Source organism: Elephas maximus, chromosome 15 (genome assembly GCF_024166365.1).
Source record: "Elephas maximus indicus isolate mEleMax1 chromosome 15, mEleMax1 primary haplotype, whole genome shotgun sequence".
In the NCBI taxonomy this organism is placed as follows: domain Eukaryota; kingdom Metazoa; phylum Chordata; class Mammalia; order Proboscidea; family Elephantidae; genus Elephas; species Elephas maximus.
In genome coordinates this window covers 38,986,298-39,011,488 of record NC_064833.1, presented here as the reverse complement: position 1 = coordinate 39,011,488, position 25,191 = coordinate 38,986,298, and the positions used below count along the sequence as shown (strand labels likewise).

Sequence of the window (25,191 nt, the reverse complement as noted above, 5' to 3'; positions counted from 1 at the left end):
ATTCTGTCTTCAATAGATGTACTTCCAGTGATAAGTGTGTACTGACAGATGCCTTCTTTTTCAAGTCCTCCAATTCACCCAGCTTTAGCAAAAATTTCAATTTCCAACGCTGTATTATGTGTTACCCGCCAAACATATTTCCAGTTTTATAAGACATCTATGTGAAAGTAAGGTTTTATATTTGAAAATTTATTTCTAGCCAACTGTGGAATAGAGATGGTATCTAATAAAATATGCCTATTAAAGATTAAATTTTCTTAATATTCATGGCATGCAATTCAGTTAGTCTTGAATAGAATTATAGAGTTTTTATAAATATTATTTTGGTTGAGAATAAGTCAAAGTTAAGATTTATTTAACAAAAAAAAATCCGTTGCCATCTAGTTGATTCCAACTCAAAAAAGATACATATTGTGACAGTTCTAAATGTTTAAATTTCAATCCATATGAATTCTTGAAAGTATTCCTTGAAAGGTAAAACACCCATTTTAGTTATTGGAAAAACTTAAGTTGTATTGTGAGCAAGCCCTTGCCACAATACCAATTAAGATGGTTCTGTTTTGAAGAGTAGGAGCCCCTGGGTGGTGTAATGCACTTGGCTGCTAACTAAAGGTTGGCAGTTGAGTCCACCCAGAGGTGCCTTGGAAGAAAGGCCTGGTGATGTACTTCTGAAAAGTCAGCGTTGAAAACCCTGTGGAGCTCAGTTCTCCTGTGACACACATGGGGTTACCAGAGGTCAGGATTGACTTCATGGCAAGTTGTTTGGATTTTGAAGGGTGAGTTTTTAATATTAAAAGAGGAAGCAGTTATTCTTACTTTTTGTTTGTATGGTGTTAATTATTTCTAGTGTAGAATATGTCAACTTTTTGAAGATGTATTTTACGCAGATCAGCTCTGTTAAAAGTTCCTGTGCCACATTGGAAGGCAGTGTGACACTATTTCATTGATATTTGAGGCATGCCTTCTTTTGTTCTGGTTGAAATAAGCCACTTTAGTAAAATTAACTCGGCGTTTTCAAGGATTGTAAATACCACTTTCCAGTTTTTAATTGTTGAGAAAGGTGATCACATTGAGAAACTGAAGTACTGGTTTCTTGAAAGCCTTAAAGTCAGCACTGAAGCACTATTCGTGGGAGGTGCCAGTTTCTAAGGTCAGGCTCATGCCTTCCAGGCACGGAGGTGCCGGCCCCTCCCCTGTTCAGGCTCATTTCCTCACATTTTGTGGTGGTGTGATTATTGTTTTACTGTCTTTTATATTTAAGTCAATTCTGGTAGGATAATAATCCAAAGCCTTCAAGCTCACAGAAATGGGTAATACGTTAAATAAAGAGTCCCAGAACTTTGGACCCAGGTTTTCCCTCTCTCGCCTCCCACGTTTCCTTCCTTCCATTTTAAAAAAGAATTGTTTACTGCCTTAAAAAAAAAAAAAATGTGTATATGTATATATATATATATATATGTTTTTTTGTGGGAAGACAACGTAGAAGCGTTTAAAGTTTGTCTAGTACCATAGATTTGGGAACTTAAGCACCCAGAAGGTTTGTGAGAGGAATGATATGCCCCTAACTTGAAAATGAGCTCTGGTTGCGCAGTGGGTAGGAGCTATGGCTGCTAACCAAAAGATCAGCAGTTCAAATCCACCAGCTGCTTCTTGGAAACCCTATGGGGCAGTTCTACTCTGTCCTATAGGGTTGCTATGAGTCGGAATCGACTCGATGGCAATGGTTTGTTTGTTTTTTTAACTTGAAAACAGTTATAGTCAAATAGGAGATAAGCAACCAAACACAAAATAATGCATACAGCAAAATAATAATGCACTTAATTACATGGGTTTAGATGGATATTTGGGCCGAAAGAGAAGGAGTAATTTGGGATTATATTAATGGGTTTGGTGCATGGATGGACTTAGTTTGGAAAGTCTTTTTGTTAAGGGAAGCTAAGTTGATTTAAAGAGGAGAAAGACAGAAGTTTGAGAAAAATAGGTTGTCCAAGCAGAAGCAGAGATAGGAAGAAGCACTAAGGACAGGACTGCCTGATGTCAGGGTGGACAAAGAGAGCTCAGGAAGGGTGTGAGGCTAAGGCAGAAAAATTCAGACAAGGACAGTAGTGGTGACGGTGAAAACTGGCAGATCTGAGTTTTATTTCCATGAAGGAAGCAGGAGTAGGGGTGTATGTTTTAGTGAATCTTTTGGCCTCCCATCGCCTGGAGCAGTTTTTTTTAGAGCAGGAGAATTTTTTGATGAAAAACCTTGGGGATTAATCAGGACTCTACACCGTGGTCACAAAGTCATCTGTATGTAGGGCTTCTAAAATCCTTTGTGTCCTCTCCTTCATAAGTTAAATAAAATTGTACATCTGTTGAGCGAAGCAAGGGCTTACCCAGATTTAATTTTGTTCTATACTTTATATGTTATTTTACTATTGAAAATTTTTAATATTTGTAAGCTGCCATAGAAAGTATGCAAAAAATGGGTTGATTTATTTAAGGTTTCTAAATTTTACAGAGCAATAATAATTTCTGTGTTGTAGTACTGCATGATTCTTAATAATGAAGAATGTGACATTTTAGCCATCTTATTAAAGAGCATTGCCTTTTCTTGTAATGTTAAACTCACTGTATAATCATGGAAATGCTAGTACAGTGGTTCCAAAACCTGGCTCATCATCTGAATTACCTGAGGGACTGCACTAAGCAAGGGGCAAAGTGGGTAAGTCCTGCCTTCATTGCTAACTGTGTGGGAAGGATCGGCATGAATCCAATCCCCAAAATGTGTGGATGGATCCGGTTCTCACCTACCCACTTCCCTATCCTCGTTGCCAGCTGCCCAAGTGGCACTCGCGCTCTCCAACCCTTGCTGCCTGGAGCTGGGTCCAAGCTCAAGTTAGACACTGTTTTTCAGACCAGCTGCCCATGCAGCCTTCTCTGACCCTAGTCACTCGGAGCTCACAGGTTGGAAGGACACCTTCTTTCAGCTGCCAAATAGGCAGACCCCAGCCCCTGTGGGCTATCACTGCCCCTGTGGGTTTGTTAATTTGCTGGAAAGACTGAGAGAATTCATGGAGAGTACACCATACTTCCGGCTACAGATTTATTACAACCAAAAAGGATACAGATGAGATTTATTACAATAAAAAAGGATAAAAATGAAGAGACACATATGGCTAGGTCTGGAACGGGTCCCAGTGTGGAGTTTCCATGTCCCAGAGAGGGACACGCTACCCTCTCTTTTTGTGCATGGTCACCAGCCAGGAAGCTCATTGGCCTCGCCACGTTGCCAAGATACATCACCTCATGTCTTCTGAGGCTTAGTCAACATTGAGCCCTCACTAGTCTGGCCAGTCCACCACTCATTAGCCTCAGGTGTGGCTTGGCTAGAATGAACCAGGATCAAAGGCCTAATTGCTTTCTGCAAGGTGATTCCACACCTTGCAGGAACTTGAAAGAAAAAGAGTCCTGGGTCCCATTCCAGTATGGATTCAGGGAATATAGGAGCAGAAAATGATCTTGAATATTGTAATCCAGTTGTCCCATCTTATAAATGAAGGAATTTAGGCAGACAGTGACATGCAGAACTGGGATTAGATCCCAGATCTTCGTTCTCACGGCAGTGCTTGGGCTGTTGTGTCATGCTTTCCAAAGTTGGCATTTGGGTGTCCTCTGGCTATAATTCCCAGTGAGATAAAAAGACAGCTTCCTCACCTTGATCTCATGCTTCAGACAAACTGTTACTAACTAGCTTTGTCTCATCTCCCTTGTATTATTATCTCCAGGGATCATTGTTAGAATGCCATGTGGGATCTCTAAAATTGTCAACTCTTTCAAGTGTGGAGGTACTGCCCCACTTTTTAAAAAAAGTGTTCTTTTTGGTGTTTACACATGTTGTTGTTAGGTACCGTCAAGTTGGTTCCGACTTGTAGCAACTCCATGTACAACAGTACGAGACACTGCCCAGTCCTGTGACATCCCCACAGTCGTTACGCTTGAGCCCGTTGTTGCAGCTGCTGTGTCAGTCTACCTCATTGAGGGTGTTCCTTTTTTTTGCTGACCCTCTACTTTACCAAGCATGATATCCCTCTCTGGAGACTGGTCCCTCCTGATAACATGTCTGAAGAATGTGGCATGTAGTCTCGCCATCCTTGCTTCTAACAAGCATTCGGGTGTACTACTTCTAAGACAGATTTATTCCTTCTTTTGGCAGTGCATGGTATATTCAGTATTCCTCGCCAGCACCACGATTCAGAGGTGTCAGTTCTTCTTTGGTCTTCCTTATTCATTGTCCAGCTTTTGTATGCATATGAGGCAGTTGAAAACACCTTGTCTTGGGTCAGGCCCAACTTAGTCTTCAAGGTGACATCTTTGCTTTTTAACACTTTAAAGAGGTCTTTTGCAGCAGATTTGCCCATTGCAAGAGATCGTTTGATTTCTTGACTGCTGCTTCCATGGGTGTTGATTGTGGATTCAAGTAAAATGAAATCTTTGACAACCTTAGTCTTTTCTCCATCTATCATGATGTTGCTTATTAGTCTAGTTGTGAGGATTTTTGTCGTCTTTGTTTACATGTAGTAATTCATTGTTTGAAAATTAGGAAACAGGCGTATACAGAAGGAATGAAGACAATCATCCATAACCACTCTCCAGAGATAATCATTAACAGCTTTTTATAACTTAATGTTTTACCTATACATAGCCTTATTTCCTTAGAATAACTTCTTAAAATTAGGATAGCTGGGCCAAAGGGTGTGCACATTTTTATCGCTTTTGGTAAATATCACCAAATTACCTTCCAGAAATTATCCACTTTTTTTTGTAAATAGAACTTTTTTGGGCTCTCACATGATATAGTCATTTTAGATTGAGAAAATATTAATGATGGCAAGTTATATCTTTATTAATGCTTTTAATTGAGTTTGTATTTTATTAATCATAATAACATGCCATACATTTGCAAATTAATGGCAGGCACATGAATGAATGTGTAGGACATTTGTTCAAGTTGCATCTTTTTTTTTTTTTTTTTTTTGAGAAAATGAACTTTCCCGTTATTACAAAAGTAATATGTATTCATTATTCTTGTACTCTGCTGTTTATACAGTATTACTTCAGTCCTTCAGACTGGGTTTGTTAAATATTTGGTGTTCCTTACAGGTAGTCCCTGACTTACACTGTATCAAGTTACTACAGCTGCACTTAGGACTGTTCTGTACATCTTATCATTAGTAATATGTGCTATATACAGTGTTTCAACCTTCAAAGAAAAATAAAGATTGGATTTATAGAGATACCGATAATAAAAGGCAATAATAATGAAAACTAAAAACAGGTATCCAACTTCTGTCAGAACCAGCATACGAAGGAGTTGGGGCAGTGGAACCCCGTCATAAGTTGGCAGGTATCTGTATTGTCATTCTTGTTTTCTATTAAATGTTAAAACATGGGCATGCTGTTAACTTTGGTGAAGGGCAAGGCAACAGACAACAAAGGGGAGGTCAGCACAGTTTAACTGGACAGTGAGTAAGGAAGACCGAAGAAGAATTGATGCCTTGAATTATGGTGTTGGCAAGGAATATTGAATATACCACGGACTGCCAGAAGAACAAACAAGTCTGTCTTGGAAAAATACAGCCAGGGTGTTCCTTGGAAGCGAGGATCGTGAGACTTCGTCTCAAGTGCTTTGGACATGTTATCAGAGGTACCAGTCCCTGGAGAAGAATTTCATGCTTGGGAAAATAGAGGGGCAACGAAAAGGAGGAGGACCCTTAACAAGGTGGATTGACACAGTGGCTGCAACAGTGGACTCAAACATAGCAGCAGTTGTGAGGATGGCGCGGGACTGGGCAGTGTTTCGTTCTGTTGTGCGTAGGTTCACTATGAGCCAGAACTGACTCAACGGCACCTAACAACAACAGCAGCACAGCTTGACCAAGGCAAAGTCGTAGAAGCTCCCTAGACACATCCAAGTACCGTGAGGGACTGAGTTGCTGGGGCTGAGGGCTGGAGACCATAGTCATGGGGACATCTAGGTCAGTTGGCATAATATAGTACATAAAGAAGATATTCTACATCCTACTTTGGTGAGTAGCATCTGGGGTCTTAAAAGCTTGCAAGTGGCCAACCTAAGATACATCTAGTGGTCCTATCCCGTCTGGCGTAAAGGAGAATGAAGAAAACCAAAGATACAAGCAAAATACTAGCCCAAAGTACTAAAGGACCACATGAATCAGAGCCTCTACCACCCTAAGCTCAGAAAATTTAGATGGTGCCTGGCTACCACCACCGATTGCTCTGACAGAGGCCACAACACAGAGTCCTGGATAGAGTGGGAGAAAAATGTGCAACAAAATTCATATTCACCAAAAAAGACCAGACTTAATGGTCTGACAATGACTGGAGGAACCCATGAGACTGTGGCCCCTGGATACTTTACTAACTCAGAACTGAAACCACTCCCAAGCCCACTTTTCAGAGAGATTAGACAGGCCTTTAAAATAAGCAATAATACGTGTCAGGAACGTGCTTCTTAGTTCAATCAAATATATGAGATCAAATGGGAAACTCCTGCCCAAAAGCAAGACGTGAAGGCAGAAGGGGACCGGAACTGGAAGAATGGACACAGGGAACCTGGGATGGAAAGGGAGAGAGTGCTGTTAGGTTTTGGGGATTGCAACCAACATCACAAGATGGTATGTGTATAAATTTTTGAATGAGAAACTAATTTGAGCTGTAAATTTTACCTAAAGCGCACATACACACAAACTAATGAGATAATAAAATTAAAAATAAATAAAATGACAAAAAAAAAAAAGAATGGCCCTGGGAGTGTCCTGGGAGGTTGTGGCCAAATCCCAAGATAGAAACAAACAGCAATTAGATAGCAAACCGAAAGCCCATGAACAAATAATACATATAGTAAAACAGATGAGACTTCATTTTCTGGCCATGATGAAATAACTAGTATCAGACTTGCAGTCCCATCATAAACAATTAGAAAATTGGACAAAATATATGAAAAAATTGTTTCTAGACATTGGACAACAGGCAGCACTGGATCTGAGAAAAGGGAAGCAAATGAAGTGAGTCCTGGGATCACTCCAGCTGCCTGACTGAAGACATTTTCCTGACCCTAGTTTAGGAAAGGAGGCTCAAGCAGAGCTTGTTGGTCTTGTGTTGAAGGGGCTGGATTTGGAGGGAAGGCTCATCTGGTTGGAATTTGCAGGTCTGTAGAGAGAAGAGAAGTAGGCCAAGAAAGAACACCAGAAATCTGTATAGGGGTCTTTGCAAGAGGTTCAGCAAATCATGACTAGAGAGCTATAAGCTGAACAGTTAATTGCCAGTGCTCACACGGCTGGGAGGCATTTGAATTCTGACCTGGTAGAGGGGAGAGGCCTTGTTGAACACCTGGGGCATTCAGTAGAATCCCCAGAAGATCACACTTTAATAATCCAAAAACCAAACCCATTGCCATACCGTCAATTCCGACTCATAATGACCCTGTAGGAGAAAATACAACTGCTCCACAGGGTGTCCAAGGCTATAAATCTTTACGGAAACAGACTGCTGCATCTTTCTCCCACAGAGTCTCTGGTGGTTCAGACTGCCAACCTTTCCATTAGCAGCCGAGTGCTTAACCACTGCCTGGAGTGTAGATATGGTCAGCAAGAGAGAAACTGTACACGTGTTTCTACACACAGAGATGGACTTGGACCTAGATCTGAATCTTGAGGCACTCCCATCGTTTAATTGGGATGCTTTTCTAGTAGTCTTTTGTTTAGCATATCATTTGCCAACGTTTATGCTAGACTTGCGGTATACAGTAGTAAACAAAGGAAAATAATTAGGTATAAAAAAGTCATTTGATGCAGTCAGAGGAGGTGGCAGTGTGCAGGTCCTTGGTGAGTTGATAACCAGTGGACATCAGTTTTGACCCTTTGTTTCTTTGCAGTTGAGAGAAAAGGGAAACATGTTCAGTTAGCAACGTGGATTTCATTTTCTGACCAAAAAAAAGCATCCATATTCATCTGCAGAGATAATTTTTTTTTTAAACTAAGCTTAAATGTCTTAAATTTTAATGAGAACATTTTTATGTGGCTTCTTGTATAAGTGACAGGTTAACGGGGACGTTGTCTAAAAAAAGAAAAATGTGGCTTTACAAGCAAGGCTGATGTATTCTCAGGGGCAGTTCTTGCATTCACCATTAGGGACTTAAGTAGCTTGCCTTTACCATCAGACTTTTAGAGTTTGCTCTGACCAGGGGACAGAAGAACTGAGGCCATGGTCTTTCCTGAAGTGCCAGAAAGCCAAACCCATTGCCATTGAGTCAATTCTGACTCATGGCATCCCCATGTGTTACAGAATAGAACTGTTTCATAGGGTTTTCTTGGCTCTAATCTTTACAGAAGCAGATTGCTAGATCCGCCTTCTGCAGCATTCTTGTATGGGTTTGAACTGCCAACCTTTAGTCGAATCAACCAAAATCAAGTGCCTGAAGTACAGATAGATTCTTTCTCAGGCCCTCTCTTTGATATTTTTTTACTCTATTCATCCTTTTAAATTAAAGAAAAAAAAAAAAGGCTTAGGAACCTGCAACTTTATCGATTTTAAATTTATGAACTACTCTAAAATGAGAATTTGTTTTCCTAAAAATCCTTAATAAAGACAACTTTAAAAAACATGATTTAAATGTTTTTCATGGCACCTAGTCTTTCTCTAACTGGACTTTTTGATTAGTTCAGATTCATTGTTATACTTACATTTCATTTATTCATTAAACAAGCATTTGTTAAGTGCCTGCTATTGTCAGGAGTTGTATATGCTGGGACCTATAAGGCCTGTAATGTCACAGAGAAGGTATGACCTTGCCCTTCAGGTTTTCCCGGTCAAGTGGAGAGGAAAACAGCGTTTATAAAAAAAATAAGGGAGCATAGCGTGATATAAGTACTTAATAGTGGCATTTATAAGCTATTAAGTAAATCAGATGTTTCCCACTTGGAGAACTGGGGAGAGGATGGGTTGGGATATCAGCTAAAACAGTCACCCCCAGGAATGGAGGTGGTGTGGGAAGGGGAAGATCTGTGTTTATTATTTTATTCATTTCTTCTGACAGCTCTGTGAAGAGATTTATAGTATTCTCACTTTACAGATGAGGAAGCTAGTAAGCCAAGGTTTTGACTGTGGTACGATCTCAAAGCTTGTGTTCTTTATGATTTTGCAAGTCCTTTGAGCCTTTGATTTTTTATTTTTGCTTTTCTGTTTGGAGGAGTCTTTGTTCTTTCTGAGAGGTAGCATAGTTTTGGTTATTGGACTATGCTGTTCTCGCAATTGTGATGAGCCTGGATGAAGAGGGAAAGGTAGCTCAGATCCCTTTATCTAACAGGGTTTGTTGGGCGTAGAAGGTGCCCTAAGCCCGAAACTAAACACCCGGCAAGGGGGTTTGAGGTTACATGTGAATGTCTTCAAATAGAAAAGCTCAGGCAGGCTTGAGTGCAGAACATTCTCTGCTCCTTGCATGGCACAGTAGAAAAAACATGGCCTTTAGAGTCAAACACAACTGGATTTGAACCGCATCTGTCATGTTGTGTGTTCTTGGGTAAATTATCTAAACTCTATCTTACAGGGTTGTTACGAGAATTAAATAAGGATGATGTATGAGAAATATATAGCGCAGACTAAACATACAAGGCACCTTTTTCTTTTCCTCCTTATCTCCAGTTAGACTCTAGAGAAGGTTCCAGCTAAAAGGGAGCTGCTTTATAATTTTCCTAGGCATTCTGGACTATTTGTTTAGAATTTATTGCATTTGCCCCCGATAAAAGCTCAGTGAAGTAGGTAGAACAAGTATTGTTTATAGATGAGAAAATGATTTCTTGAAATCCTTTGGAAACCTATTGGATGAGAAAGATTTTGCAGAACTCTAAATGGTATGATAGTGACATCTACTGTAACAGCTCGTATTATTGCAGTCTTTGAAGAAGCTGAGGTTAGATGATTTAATATGTAGTTTTACTAATCATTGGGAGGAATTTAACACTTGATTTCATTACTTGACCTTTTTTGGGGGAGAGGAGGTATAAAACATGTCATAAACATACTTTGTTAATAGAACCAGTTGTATAAATAATTACAGTAAAACTTCAATTTACCAAAAATAACCATCACTTAAAAGACCTGTGTCTTAGTTATCTAGTGCTGCTGCAATAAAAATATCACAAGTATGTAGGTTTAACAAACAAATTATTTTCTCACGGTTTAGGAGGCTGGAAGTCCGAGTTCAGGGCCCTGGCTCTAGGGAAGGCTTTCTGTCCCCATTGGCTCTGGAAGAAGGTCTTTGTCTCTTTTGAGCTTCTGCCCTTGGGCGATCTCCATGTGGCTTGGCATCTCTGTTCTTCCGTCTCTGCTTGTTGCTTGGTTGTTTAATCTCTTTTCTATCTCTAGAGAGATTGATTTAAGACACACCCTAGCTTAATGCTGTCTCATTACCATAACTAAGAAAACTGATTCCCAAATGGGATTATAACCGCAGTTACAGGAGTAGGATTTACAGCACGTATTTTGGGTGGGGACACAATTCAGGCCATAACAACCTAGATTTCTAAAAGAGGTTTAGAAATATTACAATATTCACAGAACTTTAAAGTTCAATATAGTCCTGTGATTGTGTTTGGGCTAAAACTGGATTTGATAAATTCAGGAATATTAGATGGAAGAAACCAGAGATTGGGAAACAGTCCAAGCCAGAGTGGCCAAAGGAAAGTGAAAAGGTAGCAAGTGTTGGAGAAACTTAAGCAAGGTGATCCAGATGTGGCAGAGAACAGGAATAAGGGCTGACAAGAAGGTAAAAGATAGCATTGCAGCATTTCATCAGGAATTTATTTTGAAAAACTTCCTGAGATTGATTCTGGAGTGATAAAGATGTGGGCCCTGTAACAACACACCATTAAAATTGTTGAACTTATTAACCCTGAAATACAAAAAAAAAACCCCAAAAAACCAAAACAAACAAAAATTGTGTTCAGTGCATTATACTTGGTCACAAAAGGATATAAACAGAAAGCATTCTAGAAGAAAACGGAACAGAAAAGTTGTGCTTGGAGGATTAATTGGTAACTAGACCACTTTATTCTCAGAATATCCCGTTTTAAAGTTCACTAAAATTGTATTTTGTATAAATTGGTTCTGTGTTGTTATATTTTAACTTCTTTGTCAAACCCTGGTGGCGTGGTGGTGAAGTGCTACGGCTACTAACCAAAAGGTCGGCAGTTCACATCCACCAGGTGCTCCGTGGAAACTCTATGAAGTAGTTCTACTCTGTCCTGTAGGGTCGCTATGAGTTGGAATCGACTTGACGGCAGTGGGTTTGGTTTTTTTTTTTGGTAGTAAATCAGTTGTATTTTCATAAAATATTTAATTCTGAAATATTTCAAATATGTGGAAAAAGTTAAAATATTTCAGATTACTATACACTCATGTACCCACTGCATAGATTTATCAGATGTTAACATTTTGCCATATTTGCCTCAGATATTTTTTTAAAGAAATAAAATATACGTACAATTAAAGTCCTATTTATACATGTTTTTGTGCTTTTTGTAAGTATATAGCTATGAACAACGTATACCATTTATATTTTTAAAATTAGGGAAATACAAACTCTGCAGGTGAAAACTTAAGTTGGTAATGGCTTTGGAGAACAGTTTGGCAGTGCCTGATAGAGTTGACAGTGGTCTGTATCAGTTAGCTCATGCTGCTAACAAATCACCCCAAAACTTAAAATTATGGCTTAAAATTATGATTTATTATATCTCATCATTTTGTGAGTTGTCTGAGTGGTTCATTGCTTCTTTTACCTGTGCTTATTGACGTGGCTGCATCAGCTGGAGGATTGGCTGGGCTGGTAAGTTCAAGATGGCCTCACCCACTTGTCTGGCAGTTAATGCTGGTTGTCAGCTGTGGTGGCGTTGGTTGTCCACTATGTGGCCTTGTGTCTTCCAGTAGGCCAAATTGGCTTTCTTATATGGTGGCCTGTGGGTAGAGGCCCAAGAAACAGAAGCCGTACTTAAGGCTACAGCTTTATTACAGCCAAAAAAAATACAATTAAAGAGAGTGCGAGGTTTGGGGTGAGGGGCACAGTGCCAAACTTCCATGGCTGCTCTTCATGTATGGTCACCAACCAGGAACCTCATTTGATCTTCAGGATGTCAGGCTCTTATCGGCCTCTCCACATGGCCATGATAGATTACACTATGCCTTGTGAAGCTTGGAAACCCTGGTGGCATAGTGGTTTAGAGCTATGGCTGCTAACCAAAAGTCGGCAGTTTGAATCTACCATGTGCTCCTTGGAAAACCTATGGGGCAGTTCTACTCTGTTGTATCGGGTTACTGTGAATTGAAATTGACCCTACGGCAATGGGTTTGGTTTGGTTTTTTGTGAAGCTTAGTAAGCATTGGGCCCCCAGGTAGTCCCTCTTGGACTGGACAGCTCCCATTCATTGGCTTCAGGTGTTGGCATGGCTAGAAAGAATTGAGAACAAATGTGAGATTACCCCCCCTCCCCAGCCCATTGGCTAGAAGGAATAAGAGCAAAGTCCAAGTTGCCCTCCTGCCCACCCCATGATTCCGTACCTTGTGTGGTGGTTCTAATGAGGACATGTTAAAGTGGAAGTAGTAGTAATGTAGTGTTTTCATTTTTACTAATTCTTTTGTGTTCGTGGGATTTATCCCCTTACATTCTGAATAGATTTGGCCCCCACTCACCTTCTTATGTGTGAGTGGGGTGGGGGGTAGAGAGACTGATGGTCGAAGGGGGGGAGGATGATTCTTAATGGGACCCTTTTTGGAGAGGCAGATCCACGGCCTTTGCCTCACTCAGACCACACGGAGTTGTATTTAAAAAAGAAAGTCTTATATTTTAGATAGCAGTGCAGATTGGAAAGAATGTTTTGCTCATTCGTACATGTTTTAGCTTGATAGCAAGTAAGTATAGCAGGGATTTGAGGCGATTCCTCTAGGTTGGCTGTGGTGTAGACTTAACCAGATTTGACTAGGGTAGGATTTGCCAGATGAGGCAGATTTATTTGGTGGCTGCTGTTCAAATGCACTGATTTAACTCAGAAATCTCCCAGAGGTAAAAGTTATGCATATTTTTTATTTCCTACTTTGAATTTATGTTTTAAAAGTTAAAATAGACCTATAAATTTGTTATCCCAGCTACTGTTGTGGAATGAAATTAGTTGGTGGCTGCTGTTTCGGGTAGTCTCAGCTCTTGCATTATTCTCATTTAGGATGTTTTATAATTAAAAAAATTAGGTACTTTGTGTTTTCAGGTCTTTATCATCTTTTTCCTAGTATCGTAAATACAGTCACCTTTTAACTTGTAGATAGATACACTTCCAGGTAAGCAAAATTGACTTGACTTTGGATCCTACTGCAGTGTTTGCATTAGTTTTGATACAGCTTGTACTTGATCACTTGTCCTGAGACTCTGAAGCACCTTAGAAACAGATAATATTAAATGTAGGTTTTTTTGTTTGTTTTGTTTTATATCTTAAAGTCTCTCTTGATATTGGAAGAAATACCTGGTAACAGACATGACTGAGTTCTGGCTTATATCGGCTCCTGGGGAGAAAACCTGTCAGCAAACATGGGAGAAACTGCATGCAGCAACTACAAAGAACAATAATCTCTCTATTACTTCAAAGTTCAACATTCCTGACTTAAAGGTAAAGCTCTGCTTTCTACAATAGTGTGTGAATTTGTTATCAAGAGAAGGACCAATTCTCTTCGCTATTTCACTTTGCTTAGCGTTTGGCAAAAATGAGGTACCAAGGTACCCAGATGAGAAGGGAACCCTCTTATCTCTAGTCACTGGCATAATTTAAGTCGTGTCTTGACCTTTCCAATCTTCAGATTTTAGGTAGTGAGGAAATTGAGATTTTAGAATTAAATTCCCAAAAGGAAATAACACTTCTTGCTACTTAAACTTTTTTTTTCAATTGTAATTTAAGTTGTTATGAGAAATCTTATGAAAATATTTGATATACATTATTTTGCAGAAGTGAAAAATCTTAGTAATATATTTTTACAATACCACAGTGAATAAATTTTTCTTTTATGTAATGCTCACTAATGTTGTAAATGTTTAATGACAGCACCTACTTAATCATACTTGGCAAACCTAACCTAGTTATTCAGTCTAATTGATGTGTTTAACATCAGTCTAATTGATGTGTTTAACATTATTGAAGATCAATAACCTAGCAGCATTGAAGAGAACCAGACTGCCAGGAATCAGTTGACTGAACCTTTGTAAAGGACGGAAAAGACTATGTTTTGCTAGTTAAGTGAAGCAATCATAGGCAGCGCTGGTTTAAGAAATATGTGATCACTGGTTCTTGTATTTTTTTGGATTATGGATTCCTTTGAGACATTGATATAAGCTGGACATTTCTTCCAAAACATGCACATTTACACACATACAGTTTTGCATACAAATTTCAATTCCTGACTTTGTGATACACGTCAGCCTCAGAGTCTGCTCAAGAGCCCCTGTTGTAAAGCATGACTTCCGGTGACCCACCATCACTGTGTAGTGCGAGCAGAGGAATAGGCCTGCCTTGGAGGAGGCTTCACATCTTCAATGGAGGATGTACCCATAAATTAGAGGATTATCTTGTACATATAAATAATTTTTGAAGGATCTGGCAAACTTTGGTCTTTTAACCATGTTTGCAGTATATGAAATAAAATGTGAAGAACTTAAGATTTCTGGGCCCTTCAGATCAAGATGTCCATCATCTTGTAAAAGAAAATAGGAGGAAACCTAAATAATAAAATGCTGTCTTTCTCTTTTAGGTTGGCACACTAGATGTCTTGGTTGGTTTGTCAGATGAACTGGCTAAGCTGGATGCATTTGTAGAAGGGTAATGTACTTCTTCATTTGCATAGAGTAGAGCAAAATGAGCCGCTGTTATTAAGCTACCTGGACATTGGGTTTATTATCGCATGTACGCTCTGCTTATTAGAATGGTTTTAGAAAATGGTGATTTTTTTTTTGTTTGCCTGTTCATAAATTGCTTTATGAAGGTGTAATTTACATACACTAAAATGCACCTGTTTTAAGTGTGAAAATGATTCTTTTTAAAATAATAACTGAGTTACAATTCACATGCCATGCAATTCACCTTTTTAAAGTGTTCAATTCATTGGATTCTAGTATATTCACAAGAGTTGTGCAACCATTACCACAACCAATTTCAGAAGATTTTCATCTTCCCCCCAGCAAACATCCTGTACACGAGCGGTCACTCTGTCCCTTCCCCACTAATCTTTCTGACTGTATAGATTTGCATATTCTGGACTTTTCATCTAAATGGAATCATACAATATGTGGTCTTTTGTGCCTAGCTTTTTTCACTTAGTGTAATGTTTTTAGGATCTGTATGTGTCGCAGCATGTATCAGTACTTCGTGTCTTTCTATTGCATAATATTTCCATTGTACGGATATACTACATTTTATTAATCCGTTTATCGGTTGATGGACATTTGAGTTGGTTCCACTTTCTGGCTATTATGAATAGTGCTGCTATGAACATTTGTGTACAGTTGCTGGGTTGTATGGTAACTCTATGTTTAATCTTTTGAGGAACTTCCAAAGCAGCAATGTATGAGGGTTCCTATTTCCTACATCCTTGCCAATAGTTATTGTCTGACTTTTTGTTTATAACCATCCTTTGTTGTTGTTCGGTGTCATCGGGTCTATTACGACTGATAGTGACAGAGTAGAACTGCCCTGTAGGATTTTCTTGGCTCTGATCTTTACAAGAGCAGATCACCAGGTCTTTCTCCTGCAGAGCTGCTGGGGGGCTTGAACCGCTAACCTTTTAGTTAGCAGCCATGTGTTTAACTGTTGTGCCACCAGGGCTCCTAGTGGATGTTAAGTGGTAAATTGTGTTTTTTGATTTGCATTTCCCCAAGAACTAATAATATTGAGCATCTTACTATGTATTTATTGGCCATTTATATACCTTCTTTAGAGAAATGTCTGTTCAGATCCTTTGTCCAGTTTTTCATTGAGGTATCTTTTTATTATTGAGTTGTAAAAGTTCTTTTTTTTTTTTTTAAATATATTTTGCTTGCAGGTCTCTTACCAGGTATATGATTTGCAAAGATTCCTCCCGTTCAGTGGATTGTCTTTTTCTTTTTTCTTTACTGTGCTTTAAGTGAAAGTTTACAGTTCAAGTTAGTTTCTCATATAAAAACTTACAACACATTGTTGTGTGACCCTAATTGCTCTCCCTACAATGTGACAGCACGCTCCCCTTCTCTACCCTGTATTTCAGCCAATTCCTGTCTCCCTCTGCCTTCTCATCTCGCCTCCAGGCAGGAGCTGCGCACTTAGTTTCAGGTGTCTACTTGAGCCAAGAAGCACACTCTTCACCAGTATCATTTTATGTCTTATAGTCCAGTCCAGTCCCTGTCTGAGGAGTTGGCTTCGGGAATGGTTTTAGTTCTGGGCTATCAGAGTCCGGGGGTGGGTTGTCTTTTCATGTTCCTGAATAGTGTCCTTTGAAGCACAAAAGTTGTCAATATTTTAAAAAATTATGGCCCTATTGGTTCATGTTTAAACTATTGAACACATGTCTTAATTTAACTTCCGCTATCCCTTCCCTGCCATTGTGCGTATAACCATCAGAATAATTGTCCTGTGCCCCATTTTCATTATGCTACACCCCTGTCTGAAGTCCAGGTTTTAGAAGCTCCAGTCTACCTTTCTGTCTGCAGCCTGATGCCAGCCTACTTTCCTATCCTAGCCCACCCTCCCCTCCTCCTCAGTATGAAACTCCTCTCAGTCTCAACTCAGTTTCTCTTAATGCCTCTTGTTTTTCCTCCTCTTCTAATCTCTGATTCATATGATACCCTGTGGCAAGAATATGCCTTCTTTCCATCATCCCATTCCATTGCCCTGCTCAAGAGCCATTATGCTTTCTTACTTACAGTACCTGGAAATGATCCGTTCTTCCTTTATGAGTCTCCTTGTAACAGCTGGCACTTACTACACATTGCTTTATATTTAGTAATTTGTGTTACTTTGATATCTTTCCAATTAGATTTTAAGCAATGTAAAGATAGTGACTGTGTCTTGTGTAATTTCATATCCCACTCAGGGCCTATAGGTGGACGTGTTATGGGGAAAAGAACATCAGGCTCCAACCAGTCTTGTGACTTTGGATAAGTCACGTAATCTCTTTATACCTCGGTGTCTACTTATAAAGGGATTGACAAGTTGAAGTCTTGTTGCCTCAGTAGTTATGGTAGTATGGTTTTCTCTATAGCACAGTTCCTTGTAAATAGTAGATGCTCAATAAATAATGAATAATGTTGGACCTCATTCTTCATCTCTGTGGTTGTGTTCTGTTGCCTGTCATATCCCTTGTGTTCTATGAGGAAGCACAGTGTCTGGGTACTTGATAAATGCTCCATCCCCGACTCCTCCTTTGTTCTTGGTTCTTGCAGTCTGATCCATTGTCCAGTTTCTCCTCATATAATGTATGGCTATTTACAGACTGTTTCTCACTAGCTTCCCACCGCTTTTTTTCCAGTTAATTTTTGCATCCAACAAAATCTTGGTCCATTTTACTCTTAAAATGTTTTATAGGAGGTAGGACCCCATTAGTTCTGTATTATACATGTATAAGTATAATGGATGGGATGAGCATATATAGTCAAATTCATATCTTAATGTAATGTGTTTATTGAATAGCATGGAATTTAGGTCTTTTTTCTGAAAATAGTTGTTTTTTTCTTTGAAGGGTGGTAAAAAAAGTGGCCCAGTATATGGCTGATGTATTAGAGGATAGTAAAGATAAAGTTCAGGAGAATCTCTTGGCCAATGGAGGTAAGCTCATGTTTGATTTGGTGATCATTGACTTAAATAAAATGAATGACTTAGTTATAAAAATAAAAAATAATGTTAAAAAAAAAATCCTATAGATAAGGATGTAAATATAGTTAGAAAGCTGTTACAGTTCTTTTGGCGATATTGCCAGTTACATCTTATCCCCTGAAACGCAATCTCATTTAAGACAGTCTTATGTAATATATAATATGGTTAACGATGTGGATGTCGAGTCTTCCCCAAAAGCAGTGTTACAAACATTTACCTTAGTTTTTTCCAGGATCTATTCGTTAACTCACAAGTAAGTTTCCAATTTATGTGACTTAGCATTGTTCCAGTTGGATACCTGCTGTCTTCTCTAGCTTTTCATATTTAATAACACCCAGCTGCTGTAACTATAGTAGATTAATAAAATTATTGCAAGTAGTCTCTGATTTACTACGGGGTTCCATTTTGACAACTCCATCATGAGTTGGTTCCGATGTAAGTCTAATACCTCTTTTTTTTTTTTTTTTTAGATTTCAGTATTACTCCCTTTTATTATCAGTATCTTTATAAACCTGATTTTTGTCTTTGAGGGTTGAAAACATTACATATAAGCTTACAGATACGATGACATCAGCAAATTACAAGCTGTAATGTTGTATGTAGTAAATACTACTAACAATATAAATATTAAAAAAAAGGATGGTCAGAAGTGCAATTTGTCATAACTCCAATATGTTGTAAGTTGGGGACTGCCTGTAATTTTATTGCAGGGTAATACTTCTGCTCAAATTTGAATATGTCAATACTTTAATACTCACTAAGGAGCACTGGTGTGCAGTGGTTGAGCGCTCAGCTGCTAACCAAAAGGTTGGTGGTTCGAAGCCACCAGCTGTTCCACGGGAGAAAGATGTGGCAGTCTGCTTCCGTAAAGATTTATAGCCTTGGAGACTCTATGGGGCAGTTCTACTCTGTCCTATAAGGTTGCTATGAGTCAAAATTGATTCAATGGCAGTGGGTTTTGTTAATACTCATAAAATATTAGGCTGCTGACCTCTCTGTAGCTAGAAACTAATATTTACCTAGAGTTTGCTATGTGTTAATAACGGCTTTGTAAAGATAGCTTTGACCTTATTGTTGTCGTTTATACTTGTTATTTCCTTATGAAATACCACTTTAGCATTTGCTTCATTTTAAATTAGGTCCATCATTGGTGCTATAAGTCATCGTAATAGGAAGTAACTGTTTCTTTTAACTATATACTGTGTTGCCTGCTGTGATAAGGTCATTATATTTTAAATCCAGTGTTCTCTAACTTCATTTCTTTTTGTAAATAGATGATAAATATTTATTTAATAAAAAAGATAGTAATTTATCCTTATCCTTTGTTGTAGTGATCTGACCTAATTTTTTACTGTGTCCATTGATTTGTGTTTTGGGACATCAGAACAGAAGGGAGATGTGTTAATTTATGGTGTCTTTATTGATCTTCTAGGTATTTGATGAACTAGGGCAATCAGTCTAGTACGTGAAACGGGTGAGCAGTTTGTGGGACAATGCATCTAATGTTACTTTCGGAATATCGTCTATGTTTTTGACTGTGGGTATTATGTAAGGAGACGTCAGAGAGAAAGATACTTTGATAGGAACTGTGTTGTCAGTTAGCTCTGTCATACTCGACATTTGGTTTCTCTGACTCTGAGCCCGTCAGATTTGAGGGTGAAGTTGTCTTGATTCCTAAACTTCCAAGTAGTTTAGGTGTCTTCTTGGCTCTGCATTTTTTATTTTCCCTATTTGAAAGTGAATGGATCTGTGTTTTGAAGACTGTTGAAGTGTGTTGTTAGTTGGTGTCAAGCCAATTCAATTCCGACCCACGGCAGAGTAGAACTGCTCTATAGGGTTTTCAAGGCTGTGACCTTTTGGAAGCAGATTGCCAGGCATGTCTTCTGAGGTGCTTCTGGGTAGGTTCAAACTATTAACCTTCTAGCTAGTAGTCGATCATGTAACGTTTGCGCCACCCCCCCCCCCCAGGATTACAAGTAGTGTAGACTATGCCCAGTGTAGACGTCTAGAAACAGTCATCACATACTTCTAACCGGCAGGTTCATTTTCAGTTTGTTTGGGTAAGTTGGCAAAGAAAGAACATACTTTTGTCAGATTCTACTTGTTGAGGAGACAGTTTGAATTGGCTTGTTAATATTTATGTCTCTTTCTATGTGAGGAATATCACGGGTATATGCATATTCCATTTATTAAATCATCAAAATAGGGGAAGTGTCTTAATATGTAAAGTTTTGATTCAGAAGAAAAGATCTGACTAGAGTGCAAGGTATGAGTTTTGATTAATTCCTGTTACTTAATATAGTTCCATATTTGCTTAATGAGGACTCTACAGAAATAAGATCTTTGCTAATTTTTTTAAGGCCGCTTTCAGCATTAAAATTTATTAGTGTGTAACAAGCTATAAAAAAAGCTCATTTCTTCATCTTCAGTAATTGATTCCCTCATTTCAGTTGACTTGGTCACCTATATAACAAGATTCCAGTGGGATATGGCCAAATACCCAATCAAGCAGTCCCTGAAAAATATATCTGAAATAATTGCCAAGGTAAGAGCAAAATTGAGACAGGGAGGCTACACTGATTTATGGTGGATTCATTTTGTAAGTATTTTGCTTTGAAATACTTTGTAGGTTTTTGACAAGGCATCTTAACTGTTTGTCAGATACAAACAGGAGGTGTTCTTGTTATAAGTTTACTAAAAGATGCTATAAAATATAACTCACAGGAATGTAAGATGTTAAAAGTAGGAGAAACTGCTAGGGGGAAGGAGGGTATATGGGAACTCTGTACTTTCTGCACAATTTTTCTGTAAACTTAAATCTGCTCTAAAAAACTCTATTGAGATATATATGTATATTTAACACCTTCATGGGTAGATTATCCAAGTTATGTAATTAATTGCCTCATTAACTTTTAAACATTGCGTCAACAAATTTTAAACAAGAAAAGTAACTTTAAAATTCATAATTATTATTTATACAAGGTTTAACAGCAACTGAAATCACTGGAAATTGGAATCTGTTAAAGGTTTATGAGTCATTCAGGTAGATGGTAATAGTCACTTTAAAAACAAAAACCAAACCTGTTGCCGTCAAGTCAATTCCAACTCATAGCGACCCTTTAGGACAGAGTAGAACTGCCCCACTGGGTTTCTAAGGTGTAAATCTTTATGGAAGCAGACTGCCGCATCCTTCTCCCACAAAGCGGCTGGTGGGTTCGAACTGCCAGCCTTTTGGTTAGCAGCTGAGCATTCAACCACTGCACCACCAGGGCTTCTTAATAGTCACTTAGGTATATTGGATGTACGGTACTCAAATATACTGAAGATACGAAGATGGCACAGGATTGGGCAGTGTTTAGTTCAGTTATGCATAAAGTCACCATGAGTTGGGGCCAACAGGACAGCAGCTAATAACTGATTAAAGACAATAAACCTTTTGGGGCCTCTGACCCCTTGTGACTATGCAGTATTGATCCTCTACCCAGGAAAATGCACATACTCATGTATCACATGGTGTTGTGCACAGTTTCAGAGAGTACGTGAACCTTGAAGCCCATTCATTAACTTCCAAAATAAAATTTTCTTTTATATTGAGGGAGCTGTGGTGGTGCAGTGGATAAGAGCTACAGCTGCTAACCAAGAGGTCAGCTCTTCAAATCCACCAACTGCTCCTTGGAAACTCTTATGGTGCAGCTCTGCTCTGTTCTGTAGGGTTGCTATGAGTCGGAATTGACAGCAACAAGTTTATATTGAGAATCCTTGAGCTTGAGAGAGAATGTAAAATTCTTAGCAGAAATTATAATGGGACGAATAGACCCCCCCCCCAAAAAAAACAAAACTCCAAGAAACCCATTGTTGTCAAGTTGGTGCTGGCTGATGGCAACCCCATGTGGAACAGAGTAGAACTGTGCCATAGGATTTTTTTTGGCTGTAATCTTTAAGGAAGCAGATCACTAGGCCTTTCTCCTGAAGAGCTGCTGGGTGAGTTTGAACCACCAACCTTTAGGTTAGCAGTTGATCACAAACTATAAGGACCTATTGTTTGCCGACAATTTTAATGGCCTGGTTAGGGTGAAAAGTACGGTTTAGCTTGTTAAGATCTGAGGGCATGCATGACTTAAAGGACAACGTGTAAAATAATTTGAATAGAAAAGTTCAGTTTTAATGCTGGTTTAATTCTTCATGTACTTTTGAGTACGTTAAATGTGCCAAGTATATGAGCTAGGCTCTGGGAATACAAAGATGGAAAAACACAGCCCATAACCTTCAAATTGAGTTTAGAGTGAGGAAAAGAACCAAAGAGATAGTTACAGAAACATAATGGCAGAGTGGTATGGGAACACAGAGGAATGAACTATTAGTGAGGCAGGGAAAGTTTTACAGAGGGTGATATTTGAGCAGGGTCTGAAAGGACACGGAGTGAAGGCAAAGAAGAGAGGGACTAAGAGAGTAGCATTTATAAGGTCCTGGAGCTGGCGGAGGAGCACGTACAATCTAGGGAAAAGATTAGCTGTGGCATTAGATAAATGGTAGAGTAGCGAAAAGATGAGGCTGTTAAAGGAAAGCTGGCATCAGGACTTCATATAAAGCCTTGACAAATTGAATTACAGACCTCATTTTTTTTTTTTTAATTGTGCTTTAAGTGCAAGTTTACAAATCAAGTCAGTCTCTCACACAAAAACTTACATACACCTTGCTACATACTCCCAATTGCTCTCCTCCTAATGAGACAGCCCACTTCCTCCTTGCATTCCCTCTTTTCATGTCCATTTCGCTAGCTTCTAATGCCCTCTCCCCTACCCCCTCCAGGCAGGAGATGCCAACATAGTTAAAGACCTCGTGTTTTAAATGCGTAAAATTACTCAGCTTGAGAAAATTCCTCACAGCAGGGTTATCTACAGAAAAGTGTAGTCTCTTTTATTCAGTAAGCAGTAAATTGTACAATAAAAAAAAAATGGACAAAAATTTGGACCATGGTTAATTAAAATTGTGAGCAGGAAGTTACACAGTAGAAATCTTATAGTCACTTATGAGGATGATGTTTATAATAAAGGAACCTTTTAAGCTGTGGTTACCTGGTAACAAACCACTTGAAACACTAGGTTTGTGCTTAAATTCAAGTTAACACCAGTGGTTTTCCTATTACATTTAGAATTAAAAATTGAGCCAGCCCATTCTGTGAAAGTGGAATGTTGATGCTTAAAGGGGGGAGGAAGAAAGAGGCTAGTTAGAGATGAGCAGTTTTAATATAATATGATTCAGTCTAATCAGCGTGAAACACATGCTACTTAACGTCTTGTATTCTTTTGGGTAGGTTGCAGTGCTATTAGGAAAATACAATCTTGGTATTTTAAAGTTGAGACCTTGGAAATCCTTCAGCCTTATAATTTCAGAGATGGAAAAAATTAAGGCACAGAAAAATGTACATTTTATATCTTGTACAAGTGAAATTGATACTGCTTCTAATTTTAAGTAACTCATTTACATTAGTGTATCTGATTAAAATGAAACTAATGATTAGTGAGCCATGTTTTGAGTAGAGCCAGAAAAATTGCTGTATTAGGTTATAAGGGTATAACAGTATTTAGAAAGGTTTTTTTGTATGTATCAGATCTAAGCCAATATTTACACTCCATTTTACAGATGAGGAAACAGACTTAAAGGTGAAGCAGCTTACCCCAGTGCCACGCAGCTAACCGTGGTACAGCCTTGAGTTGAAACCAGCTCTTAAAGTTTTAAATCTACTACTTTGTTTTTTCTAAGTTATTGGAGATCTTTTTGAAAGATCTCTGGTGAAAAAAGTCATCTCTGGTGACATTTATAAACAAATTCAACTAAATTTTTAATTTCGTAGGGAAAATATTTGGTGTAATGACAGTAGATTTGTGAACAAGAAATTCTCTTATGTAATTTAGTTCTTTTTAGAAGTTAACCCTTCAGCCTTGTGAACAGGAGACTTTAATTAGTAATCTCCAAACCCAGTGACCTAGATTCCATTCACAGGATGTAGCAAGTAATACAAGAACCCTGGTGGCACAGCTGCCAACCAAAAGGTCGGTGGTTCGAACCCATCAGGCACTCCTTGGGAGAAAGATGTAGCAGTCTGCTTCCATAAAGATGACAGCCTTAGAAACCCCATGGGGCAGTTCTGCTCTGTCCTGTTGGTTCTTATGAGTCAGAATTGATTTGCCAGCAACAGGTTTGGTATAGCAATAATAATTAAAATACGTGTGGACTAAAATATTAGTAGTAGAAAAGATTCGTATTGAAATTATCATGATCATATTTAAAGATAAGCTTATTTTTAAAATGGCCTTTTAGAGGTATGCTTTGAAGTAATAGAATATTCTTAGATCAGGAACTAATGATTTTTTTTGGTGAAAGTTAATGTTAAAATACAGCCACTTGTATCAGTAGAAGCAGATTTTAGGGAAATATTGCCTTTTTTTTCTTTTCTTTTCTTTTTTTAAAGGGAGTAACTCAGATTGACAATGACCTGAAATCTCGAGCATCTGCGTACAATAACCTGAAAGGGAACCTTCAGAATTTGGAGCGAAAGAATGCGTAAGCATATCACATATATGTGCATATTAAAAATTGGGGAAACATTCTAACAGGTATTGAATTAGGTATCATTGTGATATTAAAAATTCCGGTTTATTTTGTTTCTGTAATCAGAGTGTATTTTTTTTCAATTTTTTTTTTTTTTATAGACTATAGGCTAATTAAAGCAGGTGGGAGGCTGCTTTATTATTCTTTCCTAATTAATACTTGTGAATAGAATTAGGCTCTGGTTTAATCCCATTATTCATTTGGTGTTTCACTGAAAATTTGTCTAAATTTAATTTTTTAAAATTCAAATCGTAGTTTAATTGCATATCTGCTGCCTAAAAGAATTATGTAGAAACCAAAAAAACCAAACCGGTAGATGTCAAGATGATTCCGACTCATAGTGACCCTATAGGACAGAGTACTCCATAGGGTTTCCAAGGTTGTAATCTTTATGGAAGCAGACTACCACATCTTTTTCCTGTGGGGCAGCTGGTGGGTTTGAACCGCTGACCCTTTCGCTTAGCAGCCGAGCACTTAACCACTGCACCACCAGGGCGCCATACAAGAATTCTGTAAAAGAACCCTCCTTTTATGATGTAAATAATGATTCTCTACCTATTTTCCAAGTTTAGATTTTCACACAGTAGATTTTTTAAAAATAGGACATACTTCCTTTGGTTGATCTTTTATTTGGTATGACTAC

General features: G+C 38.5%; 1 protein-coding gene across 2 annotated transcripts in view; it reads left to right on the top strand.

The window, feature by feature from the left end:
- ATP6V1C1 (ATPase H+ transporting V1 subunit C1) overlaps window positions 1–25,191 on the top strand; it is a 59,731-nt gene that overhangs the window by 5,487 nt on the left and 29,053 nt on the right. For both annotated transcript variants that reach the window (XM_049853773.1, XM_049853772.1), the window contains exons 2-6: window positions 13,544–13,712; window positions 14,845–14,912; window positions 17,803–17,888; window positions 20,387–20,481; window positions 24,409–24,500. In XM_049853773.1, coding sequence (XP_049709730.1) covers window positions 13,581–13,712; window positions 14,845–14,912; window positions 17,803–17,888; window positions 20,387–20,481; window positions 24,409–24,500 — 473 coding nt within the window. In that variant the 5' untranslated portion in view covers window positions 13,544–13,580. The remainder of the gene's footprint in view (window positions 1–13,543; window positions 13,713–14,844; window positions 14,913–17,802; window positions 17,889–20,386; window positions 20,482–24,408; window positions 24,501–25,191) is intronic.